Source organism: Epinephelus lanceolatus, chromosome 18 (assembly GCF_041903045.1).
Source record: "Epinephelus lanceolatus isolate andai-2023 chromosome 18, ASM4190304v1, whole genome shotgun sequence".
In the NCBI taxonomy this organism is placed as follows: Eukaryota; Metazoa; Chordata; class Actinopteri; order Perciformes; family Serranidae; genus Epinephelus; species Epinephelus lanceolatus.
This window is the reverse complement of record NC_135751.1, coordinates 22,714,311-22,725,261: the sequence shown is the minus strand read 5'-3', so window position 1 is coordinate 22,725,261 and position 10,951 is coordinate 22,714,311. Positions and strand designations below refer to the sequence as shown.

Here is a 10,951-nt window from a genome sequence, read left to right as displayed (position 1 = left end):
ACCAGTTGAAACTTCCACAACAATAGGCAGAGATAATGGCCAGGCTTTTCATGGACGACCCCTCGGGCGTTTCACAGAGATAAGATACAGAAGCCGCACTTCATCGAGCCATTGAATAGCATTAAAGAACTGAAAGTATTCCCTCCAAGCAGTGAATCAAACAAAAAAGATAAGTGACTAACACCTGCTCCGCCTATTTAGAGAATTTAGATCATGTTTAAGTTTTGAGGCGTAGCTGCATGTGGTCAGCTGCAGGAAAACGGGACAAGACAACTCATAGAGCCTCTAAAGTATTTATAACTGCAAAAAAACAGATGATGAGGAAATGATATTTAATGTCACACGCAGTTTTGTTGTCATTGTTACATTTATTTTGTGCATGCTGTTAAGACGTAGAAGATGTATTGTATAATATCAAAAAATTGCTGTTTATCTGAAAAGGAACCGGTTTCTGGTATTTTGGAATTTGTGATTAAAGGTATTTCCTGGAAACATCTTTTGAACTTTACATGAATATTTTGTGCAAAACACCCTGTGTTTGGTGATAATATGGTGTTGTTCATAACAGATTTATTGACATTTATGACTGTACAGTAAACCACCGTGGGTTTTGGAGGCGTATAAAAGCCAAGACAGCTCAGACTGCCTCTCAGAAACACACTGCATCAGGTAGGCTTACAGGTGTCCTGAAACCTTTCCGTCATTATTGAAAGGTCGCCGCTTTGTCTGATTGTTTGCTAAATTGACAAGAGCTACTTTTACCTGATTATATTTCACCTGTCCTGATGTTACTCCTGATTTCATCAGAGATGCAGAAGGAAAGTGTGGATTAATTACCTAGAGAAAATAACAGCTAATGCACAGGAAACATGTTTGTGGATTCTCACTCACTACAGCACCATTAACATGCATTGCTTGCCAAGAGGATGAAAGGGAAGTTTTTGTTTAGCACCAACAGGGTGACAATTATGCTGATTTTGTGTTCATGGAAAGGTTTTGCTTGGGCGGGATCGGTCTTTACAAGAAGTCAATGAGTGGGTGTAGCTGTTAAACCTGTAATGTCTCATATGAAACCACATGCAGTATATAGTGCAGATGTGAGCCAAGCTTAGGGAGAAGAAGGATGTGTTTGAACACTGGCTATCCGTGCCACTGTCTGAACGATGGTGATCCCTGTGAACCATGCAGGATGACTGCCAAAGAGAAGGAGGCAGAGGAGGCCCACCTGTCCAACAACATCAACGCACCGAGCCGAGCGGCGAGCATATGTGAACCTGACCTGAACATCCCTTCCATGGGAGCAGCGAGGGAGCGGAGTCACAACTGGGGATGGATGGTGTCTGGGATCATCTGTGTAAACATTCTGATCCTGGGCTGCGCCTTGGTCAGCGGCAGCGCCTACAACAATGTAAAGATCAGCAGCGTTGACCTGCAGGTTTTCCTCATCATCATCATCCTCCTCACCTCCATCTGGATGATTTATTATGTCATCTATACAGCCAGGACAGAAAATGCTATTGTTTACAAGGATGGTCATGCTGGACCTGTGTGGCTCAGGGGTAAGTGAAGAAAAAAAGTTCAGAATTTGTTTTTTAATCAACAGATCATTTTGAAATAGTTTCATGATTTTAATTCTTGCTCCTTCAGGTGGACTTGTGCTGTTTGGACTGCTCAGTATTATCATGGACATTTTCAAGATAGCCAGCTATGTGGGTTACCTTCACTGCGACTCTGCTGTTAAAGTTGCATTCCCTGTGGTGCAACTTCTTTTCATAATTGTGCAGGTACCTATCACAGAGAAATTTCCCAAAAATAATTGCTTTTATCGTTGCAAAATATTCATATGTTTGTGCAATCGTTTTGCAGACATTCTTTTTGTGGATCCACGCCAAAGACTGTGTGCAGCTACAAAGGAACATTACACGGTTGGTGATGAATGGATTCCCTTTTTATCACTTGCTGTCTTTGTAAGCGTCCGCTCCCTGAGGGAATCTATCTGATACTTATAAATGAACTCTTCCGCTTGAACATTTGTTCCCCGAGAAATTGAGAGTAACTTAGACAACTGAGAGTATATTTATACTGGAGCTGCAGCCACATTACTGATGTTTACATACATTTCTCTTTATGTGCAGACCTTAAAACGTGCGGTTATTATTTTGTTTGTATTACAATTAACTGCAATAGATTAATATTGGTTAATCTAATTATTTTCTTGATTGGTTGATGAATGATTTAGTTGGTAAAATTGCAGAAAATAGTGTAAAATGCTTATCACAATGTGGTTATTCAATCAAAAACCCAGGTATTCAGTTCACTATAATAGAGAACTAAGAAAATCATTAAGTATTCACATCATATTTAATATATCAAAAAGCTGGAAATTGTGTTTTTTTTTTTGTCATTTTTGCCTAAATGACTTTAATTTGTTAACATTTTTTAAAATTGTAATACACCAGTTTCGGTTAGCGCCCATATTCAGTATAAATATGAGATTAAAATCTGACATTAAAGCAGATGATTCAAGTTCCTGTACACTGTTTTTGTCTCTGATCATGATTTCCTTTTGTTTCCCTCTGGTGTTACCATTTAGCTGTGGGCTGATGCTCACCCTCTCCACAAATCTGGTCGTGTGGATGACTCTGGTCACTGAGGAGTCCGTTCACCAAACGACATTTCCTGAATATCCGGAGAACGAAACTAAAATCCATGGACGAAAAATGTACATCTCTAAAGGTAATTAAAGCAGATAGCAGTCAGTATAATACCACACAACAAGGGCTACAACAGTACGAGAATTTCATGGTTGGATAACCATCTCGTACAGTTTCAGGGTCACGGTGTACGCATAAGTATTATTATTGGTTACAATGAACCATAAAGTAATGTAAACCATAGATAAGCAAATGTACACGGTATCATAACTGTCAGTTTTCCTACCACAGTATACAGTTCCACAGTTTACTGCTGCAACCCTAAACAAACCATAACACGTTTGTCTCCCTGTGCCCCGTCATGTCTTACAGCTGGTTATGGAGATGATAAGTGCAAGTGCAGCCACGGTTCATGTAGCACCTTCAAAAATGCATACTACTACCTGTACCCCTTCAACATTGAGTACAGTCTCTTTGCCTCTGCCATGGCATACGTCATGTGGAAAAATGTGGGCAGACTGACAGAAGAACACGGACACCACCACTTCAAGTTCCGTCTCAAGGATGTATTTTTTGGCCCACTGGCAGGAATTCTCTTAGTCGTGGCAGGTCTGGCAACCTTCATCGTGTATGAGATGGTAATGGGTGACGATGACAGTGAGGAGGACGAGAAAGACCACGCAGTGATGATGCACTTTGTCATGAATATAGTGATAGTGACCCTGATGTCTGTGTCCACTGTGATCGGCTGTGCCGTCTACAAGTTTGACCACAGGGAGCATGTGTCTGAGAAGAACCCCACGCGCAACCTGGATGTGGGGCTGCTGGTGGGAGCCTCGCTGGGGCAATTCATCATCAGCTATTTCACCATTGTTGCCATGGCTGCAACCGGAACCAAAGGCCACCTGAACAGGCTCAACCTGACCTGGGCTATCCTGATGATCATCCAACTCGGCTTGCAGAACCTTTTCATCATCGAAGGTCTACACCGGGAGCCCTTCCACGAGGTGCACGAGGTGCATCCGATCACTGTGGTTGCGAATCCATACGTGTTGCAGTCGGGCAAAGACCTGGGCATGCTTGAACGATCAGAAAATGACCCAAAGGCCAGCCCGGTACTCACAACACACAGCCAGCACAGCCACATGCCTGAGCACAGGCACAAACTGTCATGGAAGAGACGGGTGTTGAAGGAGGTCTGCGCGTTTCTGCTGATGGGCAACATCATAGTGAGTATCATTCTCCCTCACACGCTCAAAGTCACTGTTTTAAAATTCACCAAGTACTCAACCTGTTCTCCTTCCTTTCTGTGACAGCTGTGGATCATGCCAGCATTCGGTGCTCGACCCCAGTTCGACCACGACGCTGAAACTGGATTCTACAAATTCAACATGTGGGCTGCGGTTGTGAATGTTGGACTCCCCTTTGGCATCTTTTACCGCATGCACTCAGTCGCCAGCCTGTTTGAGGTCTTTGTGCTCACATAACGCTGCGGGGGCATCCGACGTGTACAGCCAACTGTTTTGACAATATAAAGCTGTTTTGTATAAATCGTAGTTTGTTTTGATGATGCTTTGTTATTTCTCCATAAAATTGTGAAGCAGATGTTGACTGACGAATATCATCACTTTGTCACACGTCGCCTCTTGTGATGTTGTGGCCTGTGTGCGTGACAGTGTAAATATACTCCAAATGTTATTTTTAGAAGTAAAAAAATAATGAGTTGCGAAGCTAATCTTGTATGACTCGTTTTATGTGTCAGCCTCTTTATGCACAAAATAAAGGCAAGCATATGTAAGTTGAGTGAGAGCATGATTATGTCACCAGGTGTTATCATTACTAGTGTGATTATTATTAAGAGCACGCACAGTTGTAGTAGTTGACCTAATGAAAAAAACTATAGTAGCTTATTTTGAAAGACCAAAGTCTGAAAGCAGCTCTAGCTAGCATCTAGTTTGAAGCAAAGTTTTGAAGCAAAAATAACAGTTTTTATTTTATTTTTAGAGATTTAATTTTGCTGAATTTTTTCCTGAATTCATGGACATCAGGAAATTTTTATAAACCAAATGATTAACTTATTTAATCATAAAAGAATTTGTAGCTAAATGGATAATAATATCATTTGTTAGTTGCAACCATAATTATTTTTTTGGGGGGAGACTTTATTAGGCTCTAAATGTACTGTATGCTGCTCAGCCTATATAAATAGCTTTGTTACCTTATTGCTGCTACCTGGATTTCGGGCATTAAAGTACCACTTTATGTTGTTTTAATCAAGCTGTATTTAGTTAAAAAACAAATTTTGTCATAAATGAAAATGAACAAGTGCAAGTTTCTGAAATAAATGCCATTTGGGTGGTATTTTGTGTGCACTGTTGTTATGGTTTATGGTGTATGTGGCTTGCTTTTGTTTGTTTGTCTGTTTTTCTCTTCTCTTTCTTTTGAACTGAGCTACCATGCTGTGCCAAAAAAAACTATCAACTTGGTTGCGTGGTGATAACAATAAAGAATTGATCTACCTATGCATCTATCAGAGTGATTTTATATGAAATACAAAAAAATTAAAAAAAAAACTATGCAACAAGTCAATGAATTAAATGCACTAAAGAAACCAACTAAAGCTTTTGGAAGAGCTTACAAAAGTGATACTCAACTCACAGAGCCAACTCCTCTTTTGTACTCTCATTGTCAATAAGATACCACAGTGCACTAAAAAAAGCATCAAAGTAGAGCTTGTTCATGACAATGAGCCAGGGGTGGATCCCTAGGACACCCCGGATGGAAGTCCAGTCTAAGCCCAGAAGGTCCTCTAATTCTAGGTAAGCCCCTGTGGAGGTTTCACCTGACCTGCTGCTTCTGTATTTGCCTCTTGACAAAGATGAGTAAGGACAGTAAACGTGGAAAGGCTGAAAAAAAGGCAATTCATTAATAACTGATACATTGTAATGTTTATAAACTGGCCCCTGGTTTCCTGTCATTTTGCAAAAGTGTATCCCAGCTTAGAAGATTGAAATAAAAGCATTTATTAGCACAGGAACAATCACATGCGACATAAATTACTATTTATTTGTGCTAGATATGTCAGGCTTACCTTTTAGTCAGGCACATTTGAAGCCACTCTTCCTCGGGGTCCTCAGCACACGGTTTTGTTTACAACCACGTCACCCGGAAGTGTCGAGATGCGGAGACAGGTGAACGATGCTAAATATGATTATTTGTGATTACCTAGACACATATTTGTATTTGGGTGTAGTGTACCTCGTCTGAATCGATATTTTTCACTTCAATATTCACACATTTCTCATTGAAATGACGAACTAAGCTGGAAACAGAGAGCTAATTTGGCAGATTAGCATTAGCATTAATCTGCTAATGTTGTATTTATCTTCTCAGGATTCCCAAGATGCGCCTCTTTTTGGCGAAGATGACGGTAACGTCGGGCTGAGAAAGTCCAGAATAAGGTGCTACTTTGTGGTTATGGCTAATTGCTCTATTAAAGGTCCCGCTGTTACCAAATACAAACAATAAAATCTGTTTCAGACATCCACTGGCCTCATTCTTCCATCTCTTCTTCCGAACAAGTGCCATCTTGGTCTACTTACTGTGCGACATCTTCAGCAGTCGTTTCATCGCCTGCATGGTCACCATCATCCTCCTGCTGTCATGTGATTTCTGGACTGTCAAGGTGAGCAGGTCAGATGCACCACTGTGGATATATATACTCCTGTTTCATGCCTGAGTTTAATACATAACACCGTGCATGCAGGGCTGCAATCAGACATTACTCATAGCTGCAATAAATCTGCAAATTGTGTTCCCGAGTAAACAATCATTTAATTAAAAAAAAAAGAAAAACAGTGAATGTTCCTACTGTAATATCCCAAGGTGACACATTCACATTAGTTCTTTCATCCCAACTCCAACTATGTTTATTTCACAATCACACAGGATGAAGAAAAGCATCAAATCATTCACCAGAATCATCAGTTCCTCAAAATTCCATTCACAATTTACACTACTTTTGCTTTACTTTCACCAAAATGACGTCAGAAGAACAACTAGGCATTATAATCAGATGAGGCTAATGTTTCACAGCAGGTGAACAAAGCACAAAAGCTCCAGTTTTTCAGCTTACATTTCATTTCAAGTCCAGTGGCGTGCAGGTTTGCCCATTGAATGTGTGGAGGTAGGGGGTTCCAGAGCCTGGGGGCAATGCAGCACCCATGGGCCTGAGGCGTGAGGTGGGAATAGTCAGGAGACCAGCAGAGGAAGAGCACAGGGAGTGGAAGGGGGTGTACTCCTGGAAGGAGGTCAGAGAGATAGGTGGGGGCCAGGTTGTGGAGGGCTTTGAAGGTGAGCAGAAGGTTTTTGTAATCAGTCCGGTACTGAACAGGAAGCCAGTGTAGTTGGATGAGAATGGGGGTGTTACTTTGTTACTGCTAAAGCATAATATATTGCTGTAACGTGTTACTTTTGTAAATTTTTTAACGCCTTACCCCCAACACTAACTACATTTACATGCTGTCTCTTTTATTTAACAATTTTTATTCCACGTTTGTCTTATTTTGTCTCTTTGCATCTCCGTGTCCCTTGTTAGATTAAATCTGGGGTTGTGTGTGTGTGTGTGTGTGTCATGTCAAATCAAATCAAAGTACCATCCCAGTGGGAGCCCCAAGGGGCCTGGACAGAGGATGGTACACCAATTCGGGTCACATCAGAGGCAGTGTGGTGCACCCAGATCAGTACTAGGAAATCCAACGCTCCTGATAGAATGGATAGGAATGTGCTACAGAAGTGTTGTGAGCAGTTGAGTCCTGTATTTGCTAAAATCTATAAAAAAGCAGATTCATTGCATCCTCTCTGGCCTGAATATGCACTCTTACATTCAGGGTGCAGGTATAGCATGCCCAGGATGCATCATATCATTTGTCTCATGAGGTATTCAGCTGCTGAACAACCTCTAACCACAAAGTCTTGAGCTGGCACTTCTTTAACCCCCCCTTGGTGCAGTAAAGGTGTCATTCATTCATTCATTCATTCAAAGTAGAAGGCTTTCATTTCCAAATGTGTTTCTTTTTTGCCCCAGAATGTATCTGGCAGATTGTTGGTGGGCCTTCGGTGGTGGAATCAAGTGGATGAAGATGGGAAGAGCCACTGGGTATTTGAGTCAAGGAAGGTAAGCAGATGGTCATCAGATACAATCCTAAGAGGCCGGCGGGCATTTGCTCAGGATTCTTTTCAACGCAAGAGAAAAGAATAGTTTTCCTAACAAAGGTTTCTCACGTGAAAAGCATATTTGGTAAAAACAACATCCTTTGTAAGCTAAACAGCCTTATTGCGTTTCCTTTTTACAATTAAATGTGACCTTGGCAGCAAGTCAGCGCCACTTCTTGGGTAGTAATAGGGATCTCAGTAAATACAGGGGTGTTGGAAGTAGCACAGAGGTGACTGCATTCCTGTATGTGCATCTACAATTACACGGCCTCAGTACACCTGGCAGCGATTTTTTTAAAGTGCCAGTCTCACATTTGTTAATCCTTTTTACAGTGTAATATAGCCGCGTGACCTTACTGCACAATATAAGATAGTGTAACATAAAACAGCTGCATTGTCCTCTCTTAGAAATATCATACGGCACAATGGAGACATTTGACATGAATTTCCAAAGCCTATAACTTTTATCTTGGATTTTTATTCAATAGCATGAAACGAAATCTTGTCTGCTTTTCCCCGACAGACGCACAGTCTGAGCATGACGTCCAGCGCCGAGTCACGGATCTTCTGGCTCGGACTTATCGTGTGCCCCATGTTCTGGATCGTTTTTGTGTTCAGCACCATCATCTCGTTCAAGATCAAATGGCTGGTCAGTTCAGTGTTTACGTGAAAGTGAATGCTGATTTCTGTCTAACAAGCTGCTCATTGTCTCGTTCATGTTTGTGCCACGCAGGCTGTAGTAATCATGGGCTTGGTTTTACAATGGGCCAATCTGTATGGCTATGTGCGATGCAAGGTGGGAGGGAAGTCCAACCTGAGTAGCATGGCAAAGAACTATCTTGGTGTACAGATTTTTAAACAGGTATGTAAAGATTAATCATATATCCCTGCTTCCATCTGATTGGCATTATTCATTACATTCTCCATTTTTATTTTTTTTTATTTGTTTTTTATTAAAGGCAATGAAGAAAACAGAAGATCCTTGAAGTTGAGAGACAAGTGACGACACACCTGGAATGTGATGGGACATGTTATATTTACATGATACATGATCTTTTGTGAGGGTTGTGGATTTCTTACAATTTCACTCAAGTTTTTGATAGGACTGATTTTGTATATGTGGTTTCCTCGGAATTCATCGACTGGTGAATTCATGAATAATTGCCAAACTTTTCTAATAATTGAAATACACTATCGCTGCTTTTGAAAATACATTCCATACAGTGGTTTTGCCTATTGCCAATTAGCTCAGAGCACACAGAGCTGTATTTTTGTTACTAATGCAAGCTAATTGTGAAATGTAAACCACTGTCACAATAGGCTTTCGTTTATCTTAAAGCAGGATGGTAACCTCGGTATTTTTCATCCTTTTTCCCATGTTTTTTTGGCTAAGTGCCTAATGGGAGTTACAATTATAGAAGTTAGTCCAGTATTAAGCAAGTCTTCAGTGGGAAAACAAGCTGCAATGTGACCACGCGGGCCATATGGCACTGTCAATTTATGGCCATTTATGGAGTTGTTTTTGCCACTGAACGGCTCAACACAACAACATTGTGGAAAGCATCACTACAGAGATAGATGTTTTTGGTTGAGAGGAAGATCCTTTTTGTTTAACCAGAAACATCCCCGAAATTGCCATCTCCATCACAATCTCCAACCCCACCAGACTCCATGTAAATAAACAATAATTTTAGCGTGTATAGAACCAGCATATTTTCACAGCTAACTGATTGAACTAAGGATCAATTTTAACCAAACCAGAGTTGGTGATTTTCAGAACAACGTAAAGACAAATCAAAGCAGTTTTTGTTTGTTTTATTTTGTTTCTGTCAAGTTCGAATGCAGTGTGTGTGTTATGATGATAAAATTACTGTTAATTTAAATGGAGTCTGGTGGGTTTGGCAATTGCAATTTCCGGGCTGTTCCTGGTTAAACAAAAAGAATTTTACTCTTAAACCAAAAGGTCGACCTCTACAGATCATTTTCATAATGTTGGCAGACACTTACAAAGAAATTCTGAGCCTGTCAGTAGCAAAAATAAACAATTGTAGTAGCAGTAAATTGACAGTGCAAACATGCCTGAATGGTTACATTACAGACTACTTCACAGTCGCTCAATACTGACCAGGTTGTAGAATGTGTTGTCTCCATTAATCACTCAGTCACAAAAACATGGGAAAATAGGGTCCAGGTTTGAAGATACAGAAGTTACCCTTTAGGAAGGTAATGTTAAAATGCCTGGTTCCTGATGGTGCTCGGATCAAGGCAATGTGCACTTTTGTGACTGCCTCTGCCCTGCAGGCAGCATCTATGAATGTACTGTATACTGTTATAAAAAGGGCTGTTGGGGATAAAATACATATATTTGTCACCATATTGTGCCTATTATTCAAACCTGGATTGTGGACCTTTATACTACTGCTTTATGTTGTTTTAATCAAACTGTATTTTGTTAGAAGAAGGTATGGTTGGGAGAAGTTTATTAAGTTTGACATGTTTTGAAAGAAGGTGTGGGTGTGATTTTATATAAAAACTGGTCATTTACCTTGAATGTCTCTGGAAAATCGTGTTTTCTGAGAGAATAAAATGATAAATACAACAATGAAATTAAAACTGTCTTTTGTGGCTCTTAATGTCAATCTGTTTAGTGGCTTCTGTGATTGTCTTATCTACTGTATATTGAACTGTAATTCCAAATGAGACACTATGTCACAAGTGAGTTCTGGTAGTCTATGTTCAAAGTGTAAACGTTTAATTTTCTAAACATGTAATTAAAAATTAACATTATCACCTCTCATAAGCTGCCTTATATAGTTTTTTATTATCCCGGAACATAGACAGAGTCCAGCTGGTTGAAATATCATCAGAAGCTGTGCAGACACTTACCAGGGTCACTAGTCTGTCTGCAGTGAATGATTCAACCACTAGGTGGCAACAAAGTTACATCAGTGTTGAGCAGATTCTGAGTCCTTTACATCATTTTGTTTGTCTTTTCCTTCATGTATTTGTAATTGTAGACATTTATTGTGTATTGTGCACTTTATTCTATGGATTTCAATTCCCCCAAAAAATCTTGGAATACA

The 10,951-nt window shown here is 40.3% G+C and overlaps 2 protein-coding genes across 4 annotated transcripts; both read left to right on the top strand.

Moving 5' to 3' along the window:
• Positions 1 to 678: 678 nt before the first annotated feature.
• LOC117267719 (proton channel OTOP2-like) lies at positions 679 to 5,176 on the top strand. Its single transcript, XM_033643696.2, has 6 exons — positions 679 to 1,559; positions 1,648 to 1,784; positions 1,867 to 1,925; positions 2,594 to 2,736; positions 3,027 to 3,883; positions 3,971 to 5,176. The coding sequence occupies exons 1-6, from the start codon at positions 1,124 to 1,126 to the stop codon at positions 4,139 to 4,141; spliced, it is 1,803 nt and encodes a 600-aa protein (XP_033499587.1). The 5' UTR covers positions 679 to 1,123; the 3' UTR covers positions 4,142 to 5,176.
• Positions 5,177 to 5,758: 582 nt separating this feature from the next.
• LOC117267815 (Golgi apparatus membrane protein TVP23 homolog B) lies at positions 5,759 to 10,475 on the top strand. Of its 3 annotated transcripts, none has more exons than XM_033643836.2 (7): positions 5,759 to 5,845; positions 6,048 to 6,115; positions 6,195 to 6,339; positions 7,741 to 7,830; positions 8,392 to 8,517; positions 8,602 to 8,730; positions 8,828 to 10,475. In XM_033643836.2, exons 1-7 carry the CDS (start codon positions 5,834 to 5,836, stop codon positions 8,852 to 8,854), a joined length of 597 nt encoding a protein of 198 aa, XP_033499727.1. In that variant the 5' UTR covers positions 5,759 to 5,833; the 3' UTR covers positions 8,855 to 10,475. The 3 variants fall into 3 exon arrangements, with proteins under 3 accessions (XP_033499727.1, XP_078017566.1, XP_033499724.1); XM_078161440.1 differs by lacking the exon at positions 5,759 to 5,845 and having other exon boundaries at positions 6,012 to 6,115; positions 8,828 to 8,878; positions 9,227 to 10,475; XM_033643833.2 differs by lacking the exon at positions 5,759 to 5,845 and having other exon boundaries at positions 6,012 to 6,115.
• Positions 10,476 to 10,951: the final 476 nt, after the last annotated feature.

Excerpts from the sequence above, each read along its gene's own strand:
- LOC117267719 (XM_033643696.2), top strand. The coding sequence starts at position 1,124 with ATGTGTTTGAACACTGGCTATCCGTGCCACTGTCTGAACGATGGTGAT. Across the intron at positions 1,785-1,866 it reads TTCTTTTCATAATTGTGCAG|ACATTCTTTTTGTGGATCCA; the intron begins GTACCTATCACA and ends ATCGTTTTGCAG. Across the intron at positions 2,737-3,026 it reads AAAAATGTACATCTCTAAAG|CTGGTTATGGAGATGATAAG; the intron begins GTAATTAAAGCA and ends CATGTCTTACAG.
- LOC117267815 (XM_078161440.1), top strand. The coding sequence starts at position 6,027 with ATGTTGTATTTATCTTCTCAGGATTCCCAAGATGCGCCTCTTTTTGGC. Across the intron at positions 6,340-7,740 it reads GTGATTTCTGGACTGTCAAG|AATGTATCTGGCAGATTGTT; the intron begins GTGAGCAGGTCA and ends TTTTTGCCCCAG. Across the intron at positions 7,831-8,391 it reads GGGTATTTGAGTCAAGGAAG|ACGCACAGTCTGAGCATGAC; the intron begins GTAAGCAGATGG and ends TTTCCCCGACAG.